Source organism: Monopterus albus, unplaced genomic scaffold (genome assembly GCF_001952655.1).
Source record: "Monopterus albus unplaced genomic scaffold, M_albus_1.0 scaffold39.1, whole genome shotgun sequence".
Taxonomy (NCBI): domain Eukaryota; kingdom Metazoa; phylum Chordata; class Actinopteri; order Synbranchiformes; family Synbranchidae; genus Monopterus; species Monopterus albus.
Window position 1 is genome coordinate 3,720,240 of NW_018127919.1, and position 27,146 is coordinate 3,747,385.

The 27,146-nt window shown below is 40.7% G+C and overlaps 1 protein-coding gene across 6 annotated transcripts in view; it reads left to right on the forward strand.

Annotated features, from left to right (window-relative positions):
* LOC109959505 (roundabout homolog 1-like) overlaps positions 1 to 27,146 on the forward strand; it is an 85,166-nt gene that overhangs the window by 51,195 nt on the left and 6,825 nt on the right. For 4 of the 6 annotated variants that reach the window (XM_020598935.1, XM_020598931.1, XM_020598933.1 and 1 more), the window contains exons 3-18: positions 13,519 to 13,676; positions 17,307 to 17,427; positions 18,288 to 18,426; positions 18,529 to 18,656; positions 21,146 to 21,154; positions 21,447 to 21,571; positions 21,673 to 21,844; positions 23,917 to 24,122; positions 24,212 to 24,293; positions 24,399 to 24,567; positions 24,673 to 24,839; positions 24,950 to 25,071; positions 25,660 to 25,894; positions 26,141 to 26,262; positions 26,432 to 26,603; positions 26,826 to 27,023. In XM_020598935.1, the coding sequence (XP_020454591.1) occupies positions 13,519 to 13,676; positions 17,307 to 17,427; positions 18,288 to 18,426; positions 18,529 to 18,656; positions 21,146 to 21,154; positions 21,447 to 21,571; positions 21,673 to 21,844; positions 23,917 to 24,122; positions 24,212 to 24,293; positions 24,399 to 24,567; positions 24,673 to 24,839; positions 24,950 to 25,071; positions 25,660 to 25,894; positions 26,141 to 26,262; positions 26,432 to 26,603; positions 26,826 to 27,023 (2,325 nt within the window). Of the gene's footprint in view, positions 1 to 13,518; positions 13,677 to 17,306; positions 17,428 to 18,287; positions 18,427 to 18,528; positions 18,657 to 21,145; positions 21,255 to 21,446; positions 21,572 to 21,672; positions 21,845 to 23,916; positions 24,123 to 24,211; positions 24,294 to 24,398; positions 24,568 to 24,672; positions 24,840 to 24,949; positions 25,072 to 25,659; positions 25,895 to 26,140; positions 26,263 to 26,431; positions 26,604 to 26,825; positions 27,024 to 27,146 lie in introns of those variants that run through there. The other 2 variants (XM_020598932.1, XM_020598936.1) reach the window with 2 other exon arrangements.

Here is a 27,146-nt window from a genome sequence, read left to right on the forward strand (position 1 = left end):
CAGCTCAGGTCGGCTGTTTTGGGGACAAGGTCAGAGAGGCCAGATTGAGATGGTTTGGACATGTGCAGAGGAGGGATAGTGGTTATATTGGTAAAAGGATGTTGGAGATGGAGCTGCCAGGCAAGAGGTCAAGAGGAAGGCCAATGAGGAGATATATAGATGTGCTAAAAGAGGACATGAAGTTTATTGGTGTGAGAGTAGAGGATGCTGAGGATAGAGTTAGGTGGAAACAGATGATTCGCTGTGGCGACCCCTAACAGGAACAGCCAAAAGAAGAAGAAGAAGATTCAACAGAGCGCACTTTTGGAATACCTCATACTAATGATAACGCAGAATGTCTGTGCACACACTTAGTAATCTTTCTTGTGGTGCCCAAATTATACCCTCTGCCCCTATCATCACTGGAGTCTTCCACACCAGTCATTGGGAGGGTCTTTGTGGAGAAGAGTGAAAACACCTGGAGGCTGGCATCGTCCAACAACACATCAGTCACTTATATTTGCATGGGCTCAAACCCTGACAGATGAATGTTTGTTGCCACAGGGCTGCAGCAGTGTTTGTGATAGGGATTTACAGAATAACATAGAGGGGGCTGAAGAAAGAGGACAACATGACGCCGAATTAGCTTTCATTCCCAGTGTGCTTCATGTAATTACAGATGCATTTCAGGAATACACTTCTCTCACTCTTCTCACTTTTTTCAAGCAACAGTGTCACATGCGAATGTCCATTCCACATTGTGCCCCTCACCTCAGCATCAAATAGCTATCAGAGACAAAATGGGAGAAGCATGTGTATATATATATATAATATCACATTTTCTCTCTTCCTTTGCATATCATTTTTAGCCCTCTGCTTTTCCCTCCCCCATACCTATCCACAGACTCTCCTCGTCAAAAAGACAAATTACCCAGCGGGCTGCTCCTTTAGCTGTGCTTTTCTGTACAATAATCAATTTGAAGACGAGCGAAAGAGAAGGCTAGAGAAACATGAAATTATTCATCACGGTCTCTCAGTTGTAGGGAATGTAGAGATGTGGGGGGATGGTGGGGGCCACTTCGTCCTCTGTGAGATAATTAGGGAGAAGACCAAAAAGCAGTCATAAGGAGAAGACTGCAGGCCAGCAGTGAGGGAAAAAAAGTGACAGAGATGGAGAGTCCTAGGTGCAGAGTTGGGGATCATAGAGCAGTTTGTTGTTATATTTGGAAATCTTGAGGTTGTGTTTAGTTTGTCGTCCCAGCAACAGACAGGGCATGGAGGATAGACAGCTGGGGCTGGTGAGGAGTGAAGGGGAAATACAGACAGGAGGAGGAGGAGGAGGAGGAAGAGCTTTGAGGGGAGCATGACTTGGATTTAGCTTCAGTTAAACTACTCAGGAGAAAAGAAGGATAGTGTGAGCAGAGAAAAAATGAGGCAGACATACTTTTGTGGCGAGTGTTTATTCAGAGACCTCTTGTTTCCTACCAATTAAAGGGACTGCGGGCTGCTACAGCACAGTCCCTCTGTTCTTCCTTCCTCCTCTGCTCAATCTGGCTTCATTCTCTCCTTCTGTTCTTCTGCAATGTTTACTCCATGTGCACATTTTTGATCATATAAATATCTCACCTTCTATGTTAACTCATCAGACATTTTCATTAGTTTGACATTTTTATATATTATTAGTTTGTATATAAATTTGCTGAAGGACATCTCCACTGTATTTAGTTATCCTTATTATATTTATCTTGTGTTAATTTCTTGCATTGTTTACAACAGAATTTGTTGCATTTGTTTCATTCTTATCTAAACTCTTCTCTCTGCTGCTGCAATGACCCAATTTCCCCAGAGGGATCATTAAAGTTTCATCTTTCATCCCTCATTCGTTTCTTTCCCCATTCATTCCTTCCCAGTGCAGCTTAGTCCAAACCAAACAACCATGTCACTGATTTCTCTTCCCGTCCCTTCTATGAATCACCAGTCTGTAGCTTCTCCATGACTTGATGGTGTTATAAGTGCTGAAGACTGCTGTTTCCAGGCTGCTTTCTAAAACAGTGAACATGTTGCATTTGTCAGTTACTTTATCTTTTTTATTTCATTTTTGAAACCCCTCTGAATTAATAAGGTCTATATAAGCAGCATATTTACACAAGCACAAAGAATATTATTCTGGCAGCCCTGATGGGGAATAATGAATGATTATGATTTAGAAAAAAGGAGAGAAAAATACAGCAGAATGTTTGAGAACTATTGTTGTTTGATACTATCTGTACTGTGCAGCCACAGTGTGGAACATCTAAATCACATGATATATTAAATGGCTCGAAATAAACCATCATTCAATATGTGCATATATTTTTACTTTTATACTGCATCTTTTTGTACACCCATCAGATATGAGGAAATAATGTGGAAATAATTGTGCCAAATGCAGTTTCTCTATATATGCCTTGGAGTTATGTGAGTCCGCCATCTGTACTGCACTGTCAGCATCTTCCCCCATCACAATAATGTAGTTTTCCCTGGTTGAATAAAAGTATTGTTGTGTTATGTGCGTATCTCACTCCAGATTGTGTGCCTGTCAATCCTTGGAATACAGTACCATAGTCTCCAATAATTGTGTGAAAACAGCCCATGATTCTGTCTGGTATCTCGGCCTGATTTATACTATCCTTTTTTGTCTGCCATACTAGAGAGTGTTAACATACCTGCTCATATTGCTTCTTTCTCTCCTGGGCCCTGAGTTATCTCTCAGATTGATGACACAGAAAGCACTAGGGCACCTCAGGGTACACTAGGATGTGAAACGTAGCCGTAACAGTGACTGTATCCACTATATGATTTGCATGTATAGGTGTGTGTGTGTGTTTTAGGACATAACTTTGCCTATTTTGGCACCCGTCTCACTGTAAAGCAAACACATTACATGACACTGACGTCGTCTCACTCACTGTAGCTCTTTGTTTCTTTGTGTCTGCATTGCTGCTCCTACCCAAGCTTGTAGGTCTTTGTCTTGCTCACTTTTCTTTGTTACAATACATTGCCCTCCCCACCACCAACTCCTCCTCATCCACCTCCACTCCATTGCCTCTCTTTGCAACCAGGGTGCACTCTTCGCCTGGAGCATCTCTCCTGGGTTTTGTTCTTTATTATCTCTATCTCTACCCACTTTGTCATCTTTCACAAACAAAGGACAGGTAGGAATTAGGGTAGGTACTCATTTAAAGAGTAGCCCACTTTCATCAGATCTGCACTGTGTAATTGCACATAACCTGAAGTTTGCTCCTCTTAGTTTTTTGTGTACAGTTCATAGAAGATGTTTATTTAAAGCTCATTGTAGCTCAGACAGATTTTCCAAACACCATATAAAGTCATCTTGCTCAAACAAAGGTTTCTATGGGCCAGTGTATTGGAATACGTGTGTCTTAAGGTCCTACCATTGTCTGCTTTCCAATTCTTTTGTTTTGCCAGACAAAACATGCAAAGTCTTTCTTGCCAGTCTCTCTTCTTCAGGAGCACCCGCGGCCTTAATAGAGGAAAAGTCTAGATGTTTTTGCCTACAAAAATGAATTGACACTAACACACACAGACACACGCATACACGCTTCCCTGCTCTAACCATATTTTATCTACTCGTTAATGTTCCCAATTACTCTGTAAAACACTGCCAACGTTTTGCAGCATGCCGTGCTTATTGAAATGGTAATGCTACCATCTCAAAGTAAAAGTCTTTTATTCACATGGCTTCTAAGTGGATTTATTCATGACAATTTACTCTTCTCATGCAGGATTACACTAATGAGAGGGTTAAAGGGTGATGCATATGTGTGTGTGTGGCTTTTCTCCGCTTTCATGCAGGAACTCTTGCCCTGGAGAGAAATGGCCACATTTCTACTGTCACCAGCATTATTCAGCAGAAGAGGACTTGATTTGGTTTTACACTATTAGTCAGTCTCACTGGCAAACAATTCCTGGTATTTAAATTATTCAGTTGTCTGCTACAGCTGCCCAATTAATGGTGCAAACAGTATGTGCAAAAAGCTGTTTATATACCTTGGTTGTCTCAACTGAGTCAATGAATTGGGGCGGCTGGTTCAGTGGGTAGAGCAGTTGTCTCCCGATCAGAGGTTCAAATCTCGGTACCTGCTGTCCACGGGTCGAAGTGTCCTTGGGCAAGACACTGAACCCCCAAATTGCCCCCGATGGTTAGAACCATCGGTTGAGCTGGTGCTGCAGATGGCTGCCTTGGTTCTGTACCGAAAACATATTCCTTGTGTGTAACATACTTGGCCAAATAAAGGTGATTATCCTGAATTGTTTCACACCTGGAATAGGTCTTAAATGTAATAAAGCAGTGTTTGTGTGCAGGAGGTCAGGGCCCAGTGGGGAAGTATTGTTAGTACAGATCTCAGCTGTAGGTCACTGTGCTTGGAGTTCAACAGTTCCCAGGTATTGTTGGTGCTCTGTCACTATTTCAACCAGTTACTGTCAGCACCCTGACATGTACCTCCTGTGTCCCCTTTCATGCTGCTGGTTAGTGTCATCCACCCACCATCCTCAGTTGCTCCTCCTATTATGACTCACACCAGAAGCAATTCCAGTTTGCTTGGATTAATTAAAGGGCAGTTTCTGTGTGACTGGAGAGTGCGTATGTTTTTAATGCAGTTTATGGCAGGTGCTTAAAGTAAAGGATGCAGTATTCCCATTGAGTTACATACAGTGTTTACCTAAAGAGATTATATGAATTTATATGGCTTAAATTGTTCATGGTTTATAAAGTCTAGTCTTTCTACCTGTGGCAAGAGCAAACATATTATGACTTCGAACATATTCAATCACACAAAGCTTGGTCCATCAGAGCACTGAAGGAGCACTGTGCCTTTGCAAATATAAGACTGAGCAAAGCAACTTGATACCTGTAATACATTTCATTTTCCTAACATGTTTCAGTGTTCCTCTATATGCATATTGTGTCCTGAAGGGTATAATTCCATTTGCACTGATTAAATCAACCAAGCTTCCATCTTGAGTCTGATTTACTTCCTGTTCATTTATTTTGCTTAATAGAAGCTTTATTTAATGAAATAGCGAAGTCTTGGCAAAATGAATGAGAAAATATACTTAAAGGTTTATAGCATGGTGGATGATTTTAGAGCAATCATTTCTTTTTCCTTCTTATTGCAAAGTAATCCCATTTAGAGGGCATCAAATTTAACATGTAATCGCTGTGGATTTAGTCCTACACTCCAATGGTTTAAAGGTCAGTTAAAACTAATGATAGTAATTACAATGTAGCCTTAAAGCCTGCATTGTTCATTAATATGAAGTAACAGATGTAGTTTAGATACTGTAATCCACTTTATTTTCTAGTAATCAAATTATTGTAGCAACAACTGGCTAATACAGACAGTATATAGTAGTCCAAGTACACTACTGTATACTGTCTGTATAACCCAGTTGTTGCTACAGTAATTTGATTACTAGAAAATAAAGTGGATTACAGTATGTAGCCATCCCTGGTAGGCTAGTGGTTAAGGTGCAGCGCTCTCACCGCTGCGGCCTGGGTTTGAGTCAGAGTTGCACAAGCCAAATGTCAACATGCGAGTCGTCAGTGTGACGATTCGCTGTGGCGACCCCTAAACGGGAAAAGCCGAAAGTGACTTTCTTTCTATACAGTAGTGTACTTGCAGAAAACCTTGCAGATATAGAGGTCTTTTTCCTGCAGCCAAGGGGAAGAAAGCACAGATACAGGATGTAATGGTAGCTTGTAATAAAATAATGCTGTTTGTTTATGTATAAGCACATACATTTATCCTGACAATGTTAATCATAAGTTGCATAATGATAAAGGTAACTTTCATTCCTTCGAAGTCGATTGCTAATAGACAATGTAAGATCATTTCAGGTATCAAGAGAGACTTGGATATCTGAGCTTTGCAGGAGTCATCTTTGGCTAAGATTGACTGAAAGATCAACCTTAAGCTACAGACAAGTATTTTCAAAGCTAAGTGTAATTTGATCACTGATCATTAATTGTCATCCACATTAGTGTGACACTGGGCTGCTGTACAGCCAGGCTACAACACTGGAAATTGAACGTTAAATAGCACACTTTCAGTGTAGTACCATGGTCAGCATGGCTATTTTCTAACTTTAAATAACAGTTTGATATACAGTAAAGCAGGTGTGCCCACTGTATTTGGTCTGAATGACAGAGCACCATGGGCGTTTTGTTGCTGACTCACAAAATAATGAACATAAGTTATGTGTGGGAATCATTTCAGTCAAAACACAATGTATCCCATAAACAAAAGAGCAAGTGTAGAGTATGTGTGTGTGAGAGTCTGAGTCTGTTTATTTTAATAAAAATAGCAACTTGTAGTAAGGAATCACTGATGAAAATGTAGGGTCTTTTTGCTGAATTTGCTTCTCACTGCGTGCTCTCTGCTGTGATCATCATCATCCTGAGAGCTGATGCACTGCCAAAGTCTTAATTCTACATTTTGCTGCTACTCAGACTGTGGACCAGACACATTTAGCCCTTGAAAATACAATTTTATTGAGAGAAATAATCACTTTTGAGGAAACAACAAAGAAAAGGAGTCAACTGTTTTCAAACCCTAACTTTCACCACGCTCTTTTGCCACTTGACTAATTCTTCTACTCTGCTTCTTGCTTCTCACTGCGTGCTCTCTGCTGTGATCATCATCATCCTGAGAGCTGATGCACTGCCAAAGTCTTAATTCTACATTTTGCTGCTACTCAGACTGTGGACCAGACACATTTCGCCCTTGAAAATACAATTTTATTGAGAGAAATAATCACTTTTGAGGAAACAACAAAGAAAAGGAGTCAACTGTTTTCAAACCCTAACTTTCACCACGCTCTTTTGCCACTTGACTAATTCTTCTACTCTGCTTCATGGCTGTCTCTCTCTCTCTCTCTCTCTCGCTGTATCTGCCTATCCCTTATTCTCAGCAGTTTTTTCACTTTCTCTTCTGTTTTTAGAGGCATAGGATGAATGGAAGAGTTTAAAACAGAGTTATACAATCTTTTTAGCTGGTTTTAAAGAGCCCCTCTCTAGTGATATGTTCTGCACATACATCAACTGGATTAGAGTGTCAGAACATCTAAGAACTGATGAACCAACCCATCCATCCTTACACACACACACTCACATGGCATCACAGTACACAGAAAGCAGTGCCTTTAAATAGGCTGAATGTATGTCCACCGCAAATATAATGTACCATCATTCTTCCGACTTTTCTTTTTGTTTTCATCTTATTTTTAATGACATAAAATAGTATAACATAACAGATATAACAGAACCATGACTGTTCAGTGGGTTGGAACTAAAAGATAAAAAGCAATACAGTTATATTAGTATGAGTAAGTAAATATCTGATAAAAATCAAACATAGCACTGGCCAACTTGGGGTTAATATTCCTAACGCATCTTGCATAAAGATGTATATGACATACTGTATGTACACAGATAAAAGGCATTTGAGTATGAGTGAGAAGAGTTAAAAGGAAATTTCTGCCCAACAAGTAATTTAAGTGGAGCTTTATTCCAATACATAAGCTCCTGTGTTGAGTTAATTGCCTCGCTAAGCATAAGATAGATTTATGGCCCTGCATGCAAAACAGGTTCTTTGCCCTGGGTCTTTTTTCAGTAACGATTTTTATGCAGAAACTGAAATTCAAATAGGGCAGCTTGGGGAGGTCAGCCTGGGATGTTTTGTTTCCCATATAAGCAGTGTGTGTGGTTTCGTGTGGCATGGTTATGAGCATGAGCTAATGTATGCATCCTAATTTGTATGTGCCGGACCTTCATTTTTATTGGATTTGCTTGGTTGCAGTTCATGTTATGTTATTGGCTCTGGTATGCGCCTGCAAAGGGGTACGGGATCCGCTGGACCTCCCATGTGAATGTATGTGTTTGTGTGTGCTTGTTTTTTTTTTTTTTTTTTATCTATCTGACCAGCTAGTATGCCTGAGCCGCACATATCAGTTTTTCTGTGGAGCAGCTGTTTCTCCTGCAGCTTTTGGTCTCTCCAGACTACAGCTCTATAAGAGCAAGGAGCAGAAGAAGAGGGGGAGGAGGTGGTGGTGGTGGATAGAAGCAGAGAGGTAGGGGGTAGGGAGAGGTCAGGAGATAAATTGTGAGAAAAGTCAAAGACTTCATCTCTGCTGAGATTGGTTGATAGCTGTGTTTTTAGAGTTAGTTTTGAGTATTTATTATTTTTGTATTTTCAAGTCAAGCTCTAGGATATTTTAGTCAACTACTGCTGGTTTAAAACAAAATTAATGGTTTTAAGCAGTGGGAAACATAAGGAAACCATAAGGTTTTGTCATCTCCAGTTTTCCAGACAGCCGACTGAGATTCCCCAGCATCAAGAAATGGTCCAGCACATACAGCTGTCATATTTACAGTTTGATATTTGTGCAGAATAAATAAACAAAATGTGTATAGCTTTAGAGGTGGATCTTTGTCCCATTGGACAGAGCCACGTTGTCTTCTTCTATTTTACTTACTGTAGCTCTTCTTCCATTAACACTTTGTTCTCTTCCTCCTTGGACTTAATGGCCACAATTTCATCTTTATTAGCTCTTCAAAAGTTGAATATTCACCAAGAAGATTAAATGATTGTTTCTTAAAAGGGTGTTTCTTCCTGTAAAAGGTTATCATTAAACAGCCAGCTCAACTGCTTGGTGCTGATGCTTCAGTGCTGTTGCTATGGTTACCTACAGTTTAATATAGGCACTTTAATTTAAAATGGCACACAGAAGCCTAGGCCATAGGTATGTGATTAAACCTTGTATTCCTGCAAAGTTAATCCACACCTTCCACCCAATCAGAATTCAGTTTTTCATGGCCATGGCATAAGAAAATATAAAACACATCAACCTAATAATGTGGTATTGCCAAAGTGCCTCTAAATAAATTTCAATCTGCCAGTGGTTTCTAAACATGCATTTGGATAATGTGATTGCTAATTGTATTCCTTCATTATAATATGAGTTGCACAGCTGCTGTTCCCTTTTTGCCTAATCTTACAGTAACTATAACTGATGTTAAACCATCAGAGCCTTCCAGTAATGACAATGATTGCTGCATCTGCAGCATGTACTGTAAAAGCACATCCAGTAGAAAAGGGAGTAACAAAGAAGGTGCGTTTGGCTGTCTCATGCAGTATTTTAGCCTGATAAGGGTTGTATGTAAGGACTGTGCTTCATCTCACCCTTGACTATAGGGATAGATTGTGTTTCTTTATGGTCCAGTTGGAGTCTGTACAGAGGATTATTGGAGCTTGGCTGCAATAGGCCTTTCAAGCTTCACTTTAGTCTCCAGAGGACTAACAACAAGTCCAACACTGTCAGATCCAGGTCAGTGAGGCCAAAGGCTGATGCTTTGAAGTGGGCTATGAGATTCTCATCTGGAGGGATCAGATGGAGGCAGAAAAGAAGACAATGAGAGGTGCAAAGCTCCGGTAGGACAGCCAAACAGGCTTCAGGAGCTGTGGAGGTTAGCGTCATTGTTAGAAGCCAGCATGTACAATACATGGATTGCTTTGACTCAGTGAACACCTGTAGAATTCACATGTGTGTACCTTGTGTAATACACAAGTAAGATTCAAGAATGACGAGGGAAACATAATAGTGTGCAAAGCCTTAAAACTGACAGAAAAGAATGCAAAAGTGATTTTGTTGACATTTTTGAAGTCAGATACAGGAGTAATATGAATGATTCTACAGTCAAAGAATGCTGATATAGCAAAAGTAATAAAGTGGGAATAATTTGAGGACTGCACAGGATGTCCACATTTTATTAATCAACCAGCGACATTTAGAAGTGTATCTACTCTAGCAAACATTTTTCTTTGTTCTTTGTGTCTGTGGAGCCTGGTTTTGTAAATACCATAGACTTAATAGATTAAAGGCTACACAGTGATGCCAGTAACATCAGTCCTAGGAAGTATATATACTCAAGATATCTTTATAGATAAGCAGACATTATATGAATTTTGTAGAACTAATAAACTGCAAGAAAAGACACTAATGCACAGAAGCAGGAGGAACTATACTGAGAAACTGGAGAGAAGAAAACAGTCTGGTAATAAATTAGGTTTTGAGAATCAGAATCAGAATGTTTGCTTGTGTGATTTCTACTTAGGCATACCTAATTTCCTATTATAACTTAATAACCAGATATTTTTCCCTTCCAATATGTTTTACAAACACATATTACTGATTTGTGTGCTCACCCAGCACAATAATATAACAAAACCAGCCAACCTTTTCTTGTGCACATACACGAAAAAGCATATAGACTTCTACGTTTAACCCTGATCTCGTCTTGCTTTATTTTTTTCACTAACTTTGACACTATCTCCAGAAATAAATCTTTAGCAAAGGGGCTTGGGGAGATAGTTTAGGCTTTCAAATTCTATGGAGGCATCTGAACCCCACAAGATAGTAAAAACAGATGTGTAATCTGATTGCTATTGGAATTATACAGTAAGATAGTATCAGTCAATCAGTCAGCATATGTATGCACACACCCACCCACCCACACCCACACACACACACACACAGAGTGTACAGGCAGTGGTGATGGTCTCACTTTCTTCCTGTCTAGAGTAATCTCAACCATGTTTTTGTGTCCCACGAGGAATGCCTTTTAACATGTGGCACGGTGGTGTTGACGGTGGCGGGGAAGGGGGCTTGTCAGACAGCTGTTTCCCATCAACACTCAGTCAACTGCAGCCGGTCAGTTGCAAGCCTGCACACAGGATCAGAGGGGCAGAGCAGTGGAGTGGAGTTAAAAGCGATGCGGGGGCCAGAATACCTCCAATTAGGAGGTCATCCCAATTTGTTCTTCCACATCCACGGTACTCATCGGGAGTCTCAGGCCTGCTTCCCCAGTGTTATGTTGAAGTCTGTAGCCAGAGGTGAATGGGTTGGCGACATCTGGGAGTGATTATGCCTTTTCCTCATTGTTTCCTGTCTTTTTACCCCAAACCAGCTCTACTGAGTTCTCTTGTTGTGCTGTGTTGGCTCAGCTCCCTTGGCTTGTTCAGGATCTAAGACCCACTTGTACAGTAATGTAAGACTGGGAAAGCTTAACAGCAGTCGCTCATGCACAGGCGTCTACATTTACACATGTTGTTCACCACATCAGGAGCAGATGAATCTGTTCAGTTATATGGAACATTTTCATTCATGATGTATTGTACCACTTTCTCTTTTACAGGTTTTGATTATCCCTGTCCATCCTCTGTTGTAATCTGTCAAATTACCTTTGTTTAAATTAATCTCTTTGACACATTAAAGATTTTAGATTCCTGCTCATTAAAAATTTGCTCCTCCATGTGCCATTTCACGATTGATAGTGTACAGTTAAAGCCTTTATATTTGATCTGTGATGGAGACAAGAAAGCTGCCTGTGACCACCAGAAATTACTCTTCTGTTGGCTTTCTGGAATTTAGGCTTCTCCAGTTCAGTCTCTGGCTGAAAGCTCTTTTTCTGTGTGAAGGCTACTCTTTGTGGAAAGTTAAGGAATTGCTGTGGTAGCTTTCTGTTGCCTGCTAGTGGAGCTATCCAGCTCTGTAGCAATCTTTTCATTTTACTGTCAGCTATTAAGACAGCCAGCCTTCACAGCAGCTACTCTCAATAGTCCATATACCCTGTTTTAGTAAGGGAGGGTACCTGGATAATGGTACTGCATTAATGTATATCACTGTTAGATTGATGGGTACATAGGTAGATACTGTAACTAGGATAATAACAACTCGTGCCAGTGAATATACTATGAACACGTGTTTGTGTGTTGTTCTTAACCCTTGTGTTCTGTTAAGGATCATAACCCTTGTCTTCTGTTAAAATGCAATGGAAAGAGCTAACAAAAAAACCCTTTGTTATATTGCCTTTAAATGGAGCTCTCAAGGTCATATTTTTTTACTTCAAATACTCAATATGCTTGTTGTTCAAGTGGTCAAAGTCTTGAGAACACTGCTCTCATGTGATTACCAATCAAACTGATCTTGTCCTTGACACCCTGACATAAGCGGTGAGGAGCTTGTGTTGTGTTGTGCTGATTTTTCATGAACAACAGCATACAATATGACACGACTATCCATCCATCCATCCATTTTCCTCCGCTTATCCGGAACCGAGTCACGGGGGCAGCAGTCTAAGCAATGATGCCCAGACTTCCCTCTCTCCAGACACTTCCTCCAGCTCCTCCGGGGGAAAGCCGAGGCGTTCCCAGGCCAGCCGAGAGACATAGTCCCTCCAGCGTGTTCTGGGTCTTCCCCGGGGCCTCCTCCCGGTGGGACATGACCGGAACACCTCCCTAGGAAGGCGCCCAGGAGGCATCTGAAACAGATGCCCAAGCCACCTCAGCTGGCTCTTCTCGATGTGGAGGAGCAGCGGTTCTACTCTGAGCTCCTCCTGGGTGACCGAGCTTCTCACCCTATCTCTGAGGGTGCGCCCGGCCACCCTGCGGAGGAAGTTCATTTCGGCTGCCTGTATCCGGGATCTTGGCCTTTCGGTCATGACACAAAGCTCATGACCATAGGTGAGAGTCGGAACGTAGATCAACCAGTAAATCGAGAGCTTCGCCTTACAGCTCAGCTCCTTCTTCACCATGACGGACCGGTGCATCGACCGCATTACTGCAGAAGCTGCACCGATCCGCCTGTCAATCTCCCGTTCCATCCTTCTCTCACTTGTGAACAAGACCCGAAGATACTTGAACTCCTCCACTTGAGCTGAAAAAACCTTGGAAAAAAAAATCTAAGTCCTTAGAAATCTATGTCCAGTTGATTTTTTTTTCCCGAGGTTTTTTCAGTTTACTGTTAGCTGGATGAGAGTGTGCACAGAACCTTGAAGAGGGTATAGAGCTGGTCCAGTGTTCCACGGCCAGGACGAAAACCGCATTGTTCCTCCTGAATCCGAGGTTCGACTATCGGTTGAATTCTCCTCTCCAGTACCCTGGCATAAACTTTCCCGGGGAGGCTGAGGAGTGTGATCCCCCTATAGTTGGAACACACCCTCCGGTCCCCCTTCTTGAAAAGAGGGACCACCACCCTGGTCTGCCAGTCCAGAGGCACTGTCCCCAACCGCCATGCAACGTTGCAGAGGCGTGTCAGCCAAGACAGCCCCACAACATCCAGAGACTTAAGGTACTCGGGGCGGATCTCATCCCTTTCCCCCCCGGTGCCTTGCCACCGAGAAGCTTCTTAACTACCTTGGTGACTTCAGCTTTGGTGATGGACAAGTCCACCTCCGAGCCCCTGGCCTCTGCTTCCTCATTGGTGCCATGTCTTCCGATGTCTGTCTTCTACGACACGACTACTCAGAGCTATATAATTCCCATATGTGAAAGCTGTAAAAACCGTATCAGTCACTCATGGAAATGCTCTGTTCTTCCAGCTCCTCTTAAAAGCACCAATATGAGCAAATATTATCATTTGCCATTGAAAATATATGGTTACTCTGTTGACTTTTGTACATTTCTGTGTGTTTTCCAGTTTTACGTGACGACTTCAGACAGAACCCGGTAGATGTTATGGTTGCAGTGGGTGAGCCCGCAGTGCTGGAGTGCCAACCACCCCGTGGGCATCCTGAACCCACAATCTCTTGGAGGAAAGATGGTGCCAACTTAGATGACAGAGATGAACGGATCACAGTAAGAGAGATCTTTTTTAAGCCTCAACACTACACATTATTCTGACTAGGGCTGGAACCACTAATAATTTTTTTTCTATTTCCATTATCAATTAATCTATTTTAAGTCTTATTTCTTTAGTTAATAAAATGTCAGAACATAGTGACAAGTGCTCATCACAAACCCCCAGAGCTCAAAGAGACTTTTTCAAAATGAGTGGATATTCAGTTGATAATGGTGTAAAATGGAGGACACCAGTATTTTAAACTGGTTTTAGAAGCTGGATCTAGAGCTGACCTCCAGTTGATACATCATCATATAAAACACGAGGTACTCATATAATCATAAGTCCTTAAGTCTTTGGTATTTAGTTGCTCTTTTCACAACTCTAAAGGGCTGAATACCTCTAACCTCAATCATTTCAAAGTATGGAAGAAAAAGCTTTTAAGTTGAGATTGCACAATAATTTTCTTGTGGTCACACGAATAATGAATAATAGCACCACCTTCACCTTTGCCAATACAGTAGCTACAGAACCGCAAATGCCAGGAAAAAACTGCAAAGATGATCATTTGACATACACACACACGCACATAACCATAACCATAAAATATTACATCAAAAAGGAAAAAACTGTGCATATAATGCTGTTTTATATGACTGATGGCCAAAATACACAATAAAATGGTAACAAGCTAGTGCTAGTAGGTGTCATCATTTTACCTATTGCATGATATTAATCTAATGTGTTAAGTCACCTTGTGGCATACAGTATGCAGCAGTGATTCTCTTTTGGGAAACAAGAACAGGCTTTTTGGTTCTTAAAGCAATCAAGACTGACGAACTCACATAATTTTGTTCCAGACATATATGTGTGTGTGTTGATTTGTTTATTTGAATGTCTGTTTGTGCTAGTGTAGACACAGGAGAATAGTCAAAGCTTGTTAGTATGAAGTGATAGGTAGTGTCTCTCTGGGGTACGGTGATGGACAGGACAGAGCAGCTAGCTCTGATGTAAGAAGAGATGTGGATCGCGGTGGGGGGAGTTGCTCCTGTGAGGGAAATACAAAGGCTGCCTTTTGCTTTGTGCTCTCTGCATGCCTGTCTTTGTCTTCCCTAATCAACTTTTTTATATGGAAATCTGTCTTTGCCATAAGCGTTCATTCAGAGACATCACTTACTGTACAAAGACCAAAAGACTCCATCACAAGTGATTCATGGCCACTTTTAATCCTTTTAAGTGATTCTCTAGTGGCCTGGACCATCATTTATTAATACTGATATACGTAGAGATAAAGTTGTGAGTTAATTATAAGAACAATATTTAAGCAGTTTTCATGTGAAGAACTGTAAATTATGGATTTAAAATAAAATGTTGAGTGCCTTTACACAGCAAAATACATGTAAATCATAAGCAGCTTCACAATGTGTATGCCTTTATTACATCTAAGGTTATGTTAAGAAGAAAGAGAATGAAAGATGAGATTTTGCTGGCTGATATGGGGGCCAGACAAACCACACCTAGATTTCCCTAGCAATGGGATTGCTGCTAAAAAACTAGAAGCAGTTAGTTCAAGAAATAAAAAAGCTCTTGGCCTCCTCTTTAATCAGCTGCTAATGTTTTTAGTGCAGCAGCAAAACATTACAGAGGGTAAGTGGAGCTTTAGTCACTGGCATCAGTTCACCTTTCAAATCCAGGCCTGATAATTTCCTGGGATCGTTACACTGCCACAATTATGATACTAGTTGATCAAAGGACAGTTATTGCATAGACTTAACAAGTCATATGCACATGGAAAAGACATACATTTCTATGCAATGTTTAAATGGCTACCTTCATTCACCTGAATTTTATTTAATGTGTATTTAATAAAACTGTTAGCACTTAGTCTGTGAAATGGAAAGCTTCAGTATGGGAAATATTATGAGCCGATAACAGAGCTATCCAGTGACATCCAAGCCAAACAAAAATACTTTATTGTATTTCTATAGCTCAGTGGCACATCAAGTTTGCTGCTATGTAACTTCTTAATGGGTGTTTAATATAATGCAGTTCCCTTTTCTTTCCTGTGCAAATACGCCACACAAAAACTAAACTATATTAAAACTTAAAAAGCTATACCAATGTATTTTTATTTTAACATGTTTGTTTCGATCCAATAAAATACTGTACCATACTATTTCTGTAGGATTCTACCACTGATGTACTGTGAGATATCATTCATGGGTCATTCATAAACACCCCTTTTACTGTATGCAGTGGTGCAGTTATGTTTTAGTTATTTAAAGCATTACAAAATTATGCACTGGCTCAATATCATCCAAACCTAATCCATTAAATACTGACAAGAATGGCTGAATCTGCCATACTGGTTTCGACAAATTTTCCGACTTGGTTTTTGTGATAACTAGTGGTTGTCACTATGTATGAAAAGCACATGGAGTACAACCACAAGTCGCAAATGAAACCACATCATTTGCAGTTGATCTAGAAGGCCAGCCATGGTTGTGCCACTCTTACGTAGCTGTTATTTATTTAGTGGAAAGTATGAGCTGTGGTATAAGGTTAGCCTGGAGGAGGCCGACTAATAAATAAAAAGTTGTTGATTTCATCTCTGCAGCAACAGTTTAATAATGTATTTCATCTGTGAGCTGGAGAGTGGAGTGCCCACCACACCAGGCGCTGACTAGCATGATTCTGAATCCTCTGCCTGCTAAATGGGCACAGCACTGGAGGCAGCCTTGACCTCTAACTATTACAGGCTGTGTGTATCTCTAGCAGACACTAGATACATTTTTTTTTGCTTACTGCAAGTGAGAAAGAAGCAGTCTTAAATCCTTATAACAGGGCTGAAGGTTTAATTGAAGTTGATGCCTGGGAGAAGGTTTTAGGTGTCTGGGTGCAGGGACTAGCCTCATGCCTGTTTTGAGGACATCAATTGAGGTATGTTTCCCCATTATAGCTCCACATCTGCTCACTGCTGTTGTATCATCACCTCTAACACAGGATAGTTGCAGACTATAAGCACAATAGCTCACATTCAAAGTACCATAAAAGCGTCTACCATGGTCTGTGGGGGCGTGTGGTGGCTAGAATATGAAAAACTAAAAACAGCATAGAGTGCATGCAGTATATCTTCCACCTCTTTGTTGTGTGTGTGAGTGTGCCTGCATGTGTGTGTGCAGAGATCAGTAAAGAGAAGCTAAAAAGTTTGGGAAAGTCAAAGTAGGTTGACTGAACATCTGAGGATTGTCTCTACAAAGAGGCAGTGTCTTTGTTCCCAAGGTTCTGTATTAATGTAGCACTAGACATGAATTATGTAATGATGTACGTGTCTCCCATTATGTAATAATAATGGGTGACCTTTTGTGCAGCTTGAAAGGCAGTGCAAATTCTATTCCTTAAATACAGACAGGAATACACAACACTGCTTGCCATTATGCCTGTGATAAAATGTGGGCAGCATCATGTGTAAAGTAAACGTCCACAGAAAAAACTTTAACTGCAGCACATTTTATCACAAAATGTACACATTGGCAGGATTATTACACACTGGCTCATGTGCCACACCCACTGGGTACAGTACACATAAGGATGCTAAATTCTTGTGCAAATACAGCTGTGCAAATGTGTTCTGTTCTTCCTTTTAGATCCGCAGTGGCAAGCTGATGATCACCAACACCAGGAAGAGTGATGCAGGGAAATACATCTGTGTTGGAACAAACATGGTGGGCGAGAGGGAAAGCGAGGTCGCTGAACTCACAGTGCTAGGTAAAATTTGTAGCTTTGTGATTGGATGCTACAATGCAGTGCTTAGTCTCAGTACCTTCTTAGTTCACAGTGATTTACTGTACGAGGACTTTGTCGCTGTGATATGATAGCTCATTAATTGTACTGATTATGCAGGATTACCATCCAGTTTGCCAGCTTTGGAGGGGTTTCAAACCAAACACTTACTGAGCATCTTTCCCTGCTACATCTGACTCTACATCCCTTCAAACCTTTCAGTACAAAAGCTCGCCATGCTACATCCAACGTCCTCCATCCTAAACACCTGCTTCCAGCCTCTCTTCTCCACCCCCCTTTATTTTCCTAACATTTCCCATCAGAGTAGCACTCTTACCAGTATCACACATTTCAGTGACCTTGGCTAAGGTTGGGAGGATACAGTGTAGTGCCTCTGAGAGCTGTTCATGGCCATGAGAATAATTTAAATGAATGCTGTTTCTGGATGCAGAAATGGGTCAAAGTATATTGTTCTACAAGTTGTGTCTAATGAATAACTTTGGAGACTGACAAATGGTGATCAATAAAATACTAAATGTTTCCAAACTCTATGAGACTGTAACAGTAATATGTAGTCTGTTTTTAGAAGATATTTATTTTTTTTATTTTTCTGTATTACAGAAAAATAAAACTTTAGGCAATCTGTTGAACTGAGACAGTACTGATACCTGCAGTACTGTCGCTTTAATGTCCAAGTAAAAATTGAAAAAAAAAAGCCAAACAGATAAATGATGTAAGTAAGCTATACAAGGATCACATGAAAAGGTGTAGGGACATACAGTAGATAGCACTCACAAGATGATTATGCTGATATTTATTGTGTTTGCTATTGTGCTGTCCTGCAGAGCGCCCAACCTTTGTAAAGCGGCCTAGTAGTGTGGTGGTGCTGGCAGAGGAGACCGTGCAGTTCCATTGTGTTGTTCAAGGAGACCCTGTTCCCACTGTCCGCTGGAGAAAAGATGATTCTGACCTGCCTAAGGGCAGGTAATGCACAAACGCCCTCTACATACAGTAATTTACCATACAAACTCAGTGTTTCAACATTTTCTTTCATCTTTTGATTGTGTGTGTCCATCCTGCATACAGATTTGAAATCCTAGAGGACCATACCTTGACTGTTCGCCAGGTGACCTCTCAAGATGAGGGCTCCTATACATGTGTGGTGGAGAACATGGTTGGGAAGTCTGAAGCATCGGCCACACTCACTGTACACAGTCAGTACAACCCTGACCCTCACATGAAATGGGGTCCAACCCTAGCACCTTCAGGCCCTCAGATTTCCTTTTCATGGATGAAGTATTTTCAAAAAAGCAGTTCCAAGCCGAAGAGGAGAACTAATCTTGTCCTGTAGTGTCACAAATTACCAGGCAGTGACTTTTACCTTGCCTTTTATCTAGACCTAGTTTTCTTCATTTTGCCTTAGGCTGCTGTTTCTCTCAAGTCAGGCAGTCAGAATTATCTCTGGGGTTTTGTGCCTTTTTTTTTTATTTCACTTTCTAGTTGGAGGTCATATGATGTTTGTAGCAGTCACCAGTTTGAAATAACAAGCAGCATAGGCCATAGCAGCTGTTTGTTTATAGTATATTTCAGAATAATGTCATGTATAAACTGAAAAGTGCAAATGTTTACTCGACCACAGAAAGTGGATTCATTTTGTATCTTGCCACAATGATATACTTTAATCAGTCACAGAAAATGAGAAGTAAGACACTTCTCAGAGACCCATTTAAACATGTACACACAACGGTGATGCAGACTGTGAGGACTTGCTGAGAAATAACTTGGCTTCCTCTCACATCAAAAACCTGAGAAAACGAGCATTGTGGGGAGCCATAGCTAATGTGGGCAGTGAATGGAGAAGGGCTTGAATAACTGGCAGATGAGTTGACTTACTGGAGGAAATGGGGAACTATTATAGTGAAAAGGAGTTTAATTATTCAAAAAAATAATAATTTATCACTGTCTTAACCTCTGGTTAGGTCAATCATAGGTGTAGTTTGAACCACAGAATCATTTTTACTGCCCTAGAACATTTGGTTAATATTAAAGAGTTGCCATTTGAAACAGATGTAGCAGTCCAATGAGATTACTCATTTTAAGGTTTGCACAGGTTCTAAGTATGAAATGACACTTTAGTGCTCATTAAAATGATCTGCAATCTTTGAGGTATTAATTTGAGGAGATAAAATAAATAAAACTGCCTAGAAATGACACATATTCTCAGACATGGTGCTTAGACCGGAATTTTTTGTGCTATGCAAAACCATGTGCTTTACCTTATTTATCTACTTTTTAAAATACCATTCTTTAAACATATTGAGCAATGCAGTAAATGCAGTCATAGTCTCAGAGTCCCAAAACCAGCTGGGTAGCTAGGCAGTCGTGTTTCTATAAATTTACAGTAGTTCATAGATGTCAAGATGTACAGTTGTTCCCACCTAAAAATATATTTTTGTTTGTGCAGCACATTTAGGATAGAAGAACCCTATAGCACCACCAGCTCCCTATTATCCCTTCTATGCGGACATAATCCTTCTTTATCACCCATCAGACATTTGCATCATCATTGGCACCTCACAACAAACCAGTCTGGAGGGGCTAACTGGGGCTAAGCAGTGTGCCTTATCATTTGACATCTTGACTTTTTTCATCTATATATTCTGGGCATCTGAAGATGTGCTTTACTTTTTATTATAAAAGCATAAACTCCTTACATATGAACATATATGAAAGAATTGAGCATACAAAATAACTCTGTAGCACCTAAACTGTTAATTGATACATAATTAATAGATATTTCTGTATGAGGAGGACAGCCTTAGTTCAAATAAAAAAATAAACATAAATGTCTACTATCACACTGAAATACTTAGAAATACTGAAATATTTTTGCCATGCACTCCTTCATAATTGACCTTTTACAGCCCTGTCTCACATGAAACTGTAGAATAGCTACATTGGTCCATAGCATAAAACATAGTAAAGTCAAAATAATAGCTGTAAACATTTTTTGTATTGCAGCCCAGTGCTCTTCTTGTTGACATTTTATTGTGTAACAACTGCATGGTGCATTACAGCCAGTGTGGCTGGGGAAGCAAACATTAAGTGTCCTATGGTTTTGAATTATGGGAAGTTAAATATGCTAGTAAGGTGGTGCCTGGTGTGGATGGATCCAACAAACATTTGACTTTTACACAGAAAACCAGAGTTTGTGTCTTGTCTGTGACCTTGTACTTTTCATTTGAGAATGTTTTAACCAAACCCACAGGCTTTCCCTAACCCTAACCATGTCTATACCTAAACGTAACCATGTATAAGGAATGCCAGACATTGTCTTTCATTTTTAATTGCCAGAAAGACATTGCCATGTCACAATTTTTGATTCAGAAAAACGTTACAATGTCATTATTTTGGAGGTGTCATTATGGGAGTAGTACATTTTGCTTTGTGGACCAACCTAGCTACAATACATTTTGCTGTGAGACTGGGTTGTTCTTCACTGAGTTTAATTCAATTTTTATTCCTTGAGTTTAATTCCAATTCCATTGCTGGGTTGTTCTTCACTGAGTTTAATTCCAATTCCATTATGTTCACTCAGTCAAACATGCCAGTACTATTGAGTTCATCATTGCAGTTGCATATCCCTGTACACACCCTGATTACTCATTACACTGCTCTTTTTTTTGTGTCTTTTCCTTTGTAGTCAACACTGGTAAGTTGTCATTCATCCCTCATCTACCATCAGACAGCAACAGGAAATCATGAGCCCCTGTCATTGTCCTATCTGCACTGTAATTCCATCCACCAGTACAGTATGTAATTCATGTTACAGTATGTGTGGGTAAATTAATCAAAATTAGCTTTTTTGCTTTTTTAAAAGTACTGTAAATAATGGTTGCAATTTTTATTCCTTGAGCTTTTTCATCATACTGAGATGTTCTAAAACTAGGTATGATGAAAATGTATCAGGCTGCCAGGTAATTAGGGCCTTTCTTCCCCTGCAGTGCCACCAGCCTTTGCCGTACGCCCCAGGAACCAGGTGGTGACAGCAGGCAGGATGGTCACCTTTCAGTGTGAAGCCACTGGCAACCCACAGCCCGCTATCTTCTGGCAGAGGGAGGGCAGTGAGGTGAGACTGACCCTTAGTCTGTCATCACACTAAATCACTACTGAGTGCAAACACTCTTAATGAATGGGTTTCTCACTCTGTGATCTCTGTCTCCCATCCAGAGTCTCTTGTTCTCTTACCAGCCACCACAGCCTTATAGCCGTCTGTCTGTCTCCCAGAAGGGCAGTTTGACTATTACTGATGTTCAGCATTCTGATGGCGGCTTCTACAGCTGCCAGGCTCTCAACATCGCTGGCAGTGTTATTACCAAAGCACTGCTGGAGGTCACAGACTGTGAGTAAAGGGAGGGCAGATGGTGGCACTTTTATTCAGCGCATTCCTAGCTTCTTTCTATTGTCTTTTGGCATAACAGACTACTTATCTACTGATTTATTATTATTATTATTATTTTTTGTCAAGCAGATATATTCAACTACAAATTGACCTAGATTGCAGACTGGTGAGCGCTACCTCCCTTCTAGGTGTGGTAGTTTGTCTTGGTTTCTAAGTGTCAGAGGAGGGATTTCAGCAGATGTTGCTCTCATGATGGGTTCAAAACTCTCTGTTTCCATGGTGATTGTGTGTAAAGAGTGCCTAGTGTTATTTCCCTTACGTCTAAAGGTAAAATGTATTAATGTGTACAGTATCTAGAGGGAAATAATCATCATAATCAAACTCTTGTTTCCATTAATACAATGCAATGTGTTCTATTTTACTGTAGACACTTGTGAATTAACAGTGTAGTATTGACATATGGTATGGTTTATAGGCAATTTTATAAGTAGCTTAGTCTGAGTCAAGTAACGAAATGATTGCATTAATTGCTTGAAAAAAGCAATTTAAGTGCGCTTGGAGGCCCACACCAGTAATTACAAACCAGCAGCAATGTCTGCAGCCTCCCAGTTAAATGACCTGTGTGAGCATGAATACATGTGTCTGGGTAGATTTGTACTATGTGCATATATTAAATGAATCAAGATAGTTGCTTCAGGCTTAAACAGACAGCTTCTACATCTGCATGCTGCAACTCTATTGCTTACATGGTTAATCTGCTGCTCATTTTGTAACATGGCAGCACACATGATGTTTGCAACCACCTTAGTAGGGAAATGAGATGCATTCAGTCTGAGAAAAACCTGCTACAGGTAATGAAAAAGAGGATGGGTTATGTTTTATATTTTTCAGTACTCTACAGCAGTGAACTCTTGTCTGTACCTGTTTCTCTTTATTCTCCCCTCACCCCAACATTTCTCCATCCCACCACACTCCTTTCATCCCCATTTGTAGTGGTGCATTTGTATGGAAATAACAGGTCCACATTACCTCCAGCAGTTTTCCAGGCATGTCTCCATAACCTTTTTTGGAATATTTATTTATTTATAGAGAACCCCTGCCCCCCATCCACAGGGTTTTAAAGTGTTTGAGACTGAGAGAGTGAGAGAGAAAGAGAGAGAGAGAGAGCACCCTCTGTTATCTAAGTGGGACTGTTATTGGTTGGGCTTTGCTGTTGTGATTGGAGCTGGCTCCAGCAGCACCTACTGCCGAATGAACGATTAGTTGCTCTTCGCTGAAGGGGAAAACTTGATCTGTTTTTCCTTCACTGCCTTCACAGCCAGCTAAATCTATTGTTCTCTCGCTTTGCCAGTTTTCCTCCCAATATCTTTTACATCGTTTCTTTTCTCTATTTTTGGCAGCATTTCATTTTCTCTTTCTCTACTGTCTTAAACTTATTTGTGTCTGTCTTTTTACAACTTTGATATATGGCATGCCTCCTAATCACTTGGCTACCAGAGTTGCTAATTTAATTTATTGAATGTATTACCCTTAATGTAATTTACTTAATTTTTAATTAGCCTTAGTAAAAACTTACTCTTTTTGTGCTAAAAGAAAATGATAGTATCTCACAATAGACAATCACTCGGTCTGTATATTAGACAAACAGTGCAAATCTTAAATTAAATAAAAGGTTATTTTAAATATGCATAATTTGTGCATTCACGGAGACACTCTGAAATTCTATATATAAAAAAAGAAAACTAATATGTTAAAGTTTCTCTACAATGTATTTGCCATTGTAATGCAAGTTTCCCAGTAGAAGTTTCATATGAGCCCAGTTTGATGCAGGCACAACTGGACTATAAGGCATCAACACCATTGTTAGTCTGAAAACTTCATGAAATTGTGGGATGACGGCATCCATCACCTACAGTAACTCAAAAACATAGTGGTTTTAAGACTTCCTTAGTTTTGTGTTGTTTCTAGAATACACCTCACAGCCTGCACATAATAGTTCAGTGTTACAGTAAGTAGTGTATTATATGCAATGAGGCAAGTACTTCATTTTGCTACTTTTGTTTTTTTAATAGCTGGGTCAGCCCATCCTCCTCCTGTGATTAGACAAGGCCCACTCAACCAGACTGTTCCTGTGGACAGCACAGTGGTCTTAGGTTGCCAGACTACTGGCTCACCACCTCCTACAGTCCACTGGAAGAAAGACGGTGTGCTGGTGTCTCCAGTGGACTCTCGCATGTACCTAGCAAACACAGGTTCACTAGAGATTCACTATGCTAAGGTAGGCGATAAAGCAATACAGCAGGTCGTACCAAATGCACTGAGCTGAGCCAACCCAATAATGCCTGCTCGTGTAACCTCTCTCCTCAGCTGGGAGATACAGGCTTCTACACTTGTGTAGCTTCTAATCCAAATGGAGAGGCTTCTTGGACAGCATACTTGCAAGTGGAAGGTAGGATAATCATATTGACACATGGCCAGAAAAAACTGTTAATACTAACTGAATAGTCCTGTTTAGTTAACCTTTTTATTGAATTTGTTGATGTCTCTATGGCAGAGTTTGGTGTTTTTCTCCAGTCCAGTCATCCTACAGACCCTAACCTGATTCCCAATGCTCCATCTAAACCTGAAGTGACTGACATCAGCCAAACCTCTGTCGCTCTGTCATGGAAATCCAATCCCACTGCCAGTGCAACACCTACATCTTTCCTAATTGAGGCATACAGGTTAGACATGGGAAGTATCCAGTATGCTGAAATCTCTTATGTTACTCTATCAAGCTTAATGGAACTTCAGTTTTTCCACTTTGTTTACTACACCTCTCCCTGCAGTTTCACATTAGGAAGCAGATGGGTGACCCTAGCCGAGCATGTGAAGACACAGACCTTTGTCCTGAAGAACTTGAAGCCTGGAGCTGTCTACCTCTTTATGGTCAGAGCAGTGAATGCTTATGGCATCAGTGACCCCAGTCCGATCTCAGAGTCTGTCAGAACACAGGGTCAGTGTGGGGTAACGTTATGTTGCACAGATGCCAGTTAAAGTGCAATAAAGTTTCAGATGAGTTTTTAGTTCCTTTTAGTTGTTATCTAACTGCTTTCCTACCAACAGACAGCACTTCCACCATGCAGGCAGTGGATCATCGTCACATCCAGAGGGAGCTCGGAGATGTGATTATTCACCTGCACACACCAGCTGTCCTATCTTCTTCTGCCGTCAGGGTGCAGTGGACTGTAAGGGGACTGTACCATGTTGACCATCCTGCAGACAGTTAACATTTCTGTGCTATATACAGTATATACAAAGTTGTTAGAGTTAGGGAAAATGTAGGAAAATGTCAAATGTGTGTTTACAATTGAATGTAAACACACACTGTACATTAAAAATAGCCAAGGGTTCAGACCTTTAAAAACCAACAGTGTGTATGCTGAGAGTATGTACTGGAAATGGAAGGTGTTTCATCTTCTCTTGGCTTGATTTGAACCCAAATCATCTGAGAGGAAACTACTACTGACCTCATTTTGTGGTTTAAAGTGAGACTTCATAGAACTGTTCATTTGTATTACACAAAGAGTATTAGCTGAATTTTAACAGATCCTTCGTGCAAGATGTTCACAATATGAAGCTGTAAACTCCAGATGTATGTTATTTTAACTCGCACGCATTACTGTGAACTTCAGATTTTACTTGCATTACAGCAGTAAAACCTACAATATGTTCACACATCTGTTTTGATTCAGATCCAGATTTTTTTGTTGTTTGTGAACAAACAGGGTCTCATTGCCACATGTTATGACATTTACACTGTGTTTTTTCACTAGGTCGAGCAGCAGTCCCCATACATCCAGGGTTACAAGGTGCTGTACAGGGCGCCCTCTGATCATGGCCAGCCTGAGGGTCAGTGGAGCGTCCTGGAGATACGAACCCCACGGGAGGATGGCGTGGTGATTAGTCAGCTGAAGAGAGGATCCATCTACGAGTTCAAAGTGCGCCCCTTCTTTGATGAGTTCCAGGGAGCTGACAGTGAGGTGAAGGTGGTCAGGATGTTGGAAGAAGGTGACTGCCTAAGAACCTCTGTTCTTCACTATTAAATATATCTATAAATAACTAGGAGGAGATGAATATTATCAGTGCAATTTTAAAACATTTTTCAAAGAATATCTTGGTAACAAACAAATTCAAGTAATGTTTTGTTTAGTGTGCAAAGCTGTCAGAGATGCTAACATTTTTCTGGCATGCACACACCATCAGATGAGATACTGTTTATGTCTGCATGGCTGACTGTTTGTTTCATTGCCTCAGCCCCTAGCAGAGCACCCCAGGGTGTTACAGTGACAAAGAGTGATGTCAATGGGTCTGCTATCCTTGTTGCTTGGAAACCGCCTCCTGAACCGGAAGAGACTGGAGTCATTCAGGAGTACAAGGTAAGAAAGGAAGGCTCCTGCCCAGTCCTGTACTCATGCTCTGAGTCATGTGTACTCCAGTTAAAATCTAAATTGTATCTTCGTAAGTTTGACAATGCAGCTTGTGTTACCGGATGCGTCCCTCAGGCAATCACTGTCATTCAGTTCCCTCCTTACATTCTCTTGACAGATTTGGTGCCTGGGCAATGAGAGTCGCTATCATGTAAACCAGTCAGTCGATGGCTCCACTTTGTCTGTGCTCATTTCCAGTCTGGCACCGGGAATTCGTTACAGTGTGGAAGTTGCAGCTAGCAATGGTGCTGGACCTGGTGTCAAGAGCGATATCACTTTCTTTCAGTTAGGTGAGAGCTGTCCCTTAAAAGTGTTCTGTTAGTAAGCTGACAGCAGAGTTTCATAGCCTCCTTTTTGTTGCACAGTGTTCAGAAAATATGCACCATTTAACATTTTCTGAACACACTGACATCTTCAGTTAGGCTTTCTTTACATCACTGCTGTGGGCTTCATGCGCAAATAATATCTCTTTAATTATTCTCTTTGTGTTTTTTTCTTTTCTTTTTTATCAGACTCTGCAGGCCAGATGATGGATGTCCATGAGGAAAGAGACACACTGACTCAGATATCAGATGTGGTGAGGCAACCGGCATTTATTGCTGGCATCGGTGCCACCTGCTGGTTGGTCCTCATGATTTTCAGTGTGTGGCTCTACCGTCACCATAAGAAGAGAAGTCGTCTCAGCAGCACATACACTGGCATCCGCAAAGGTGTGTGTTTCTCTGTTATGAATACATTTCAGAAAAGTGGGTGGATAGATGTAGTTGGATAAATGTAATATATGTATGTTCAAAATGCAAATTTACAACTATATACTATAGGCCAACTGTGCA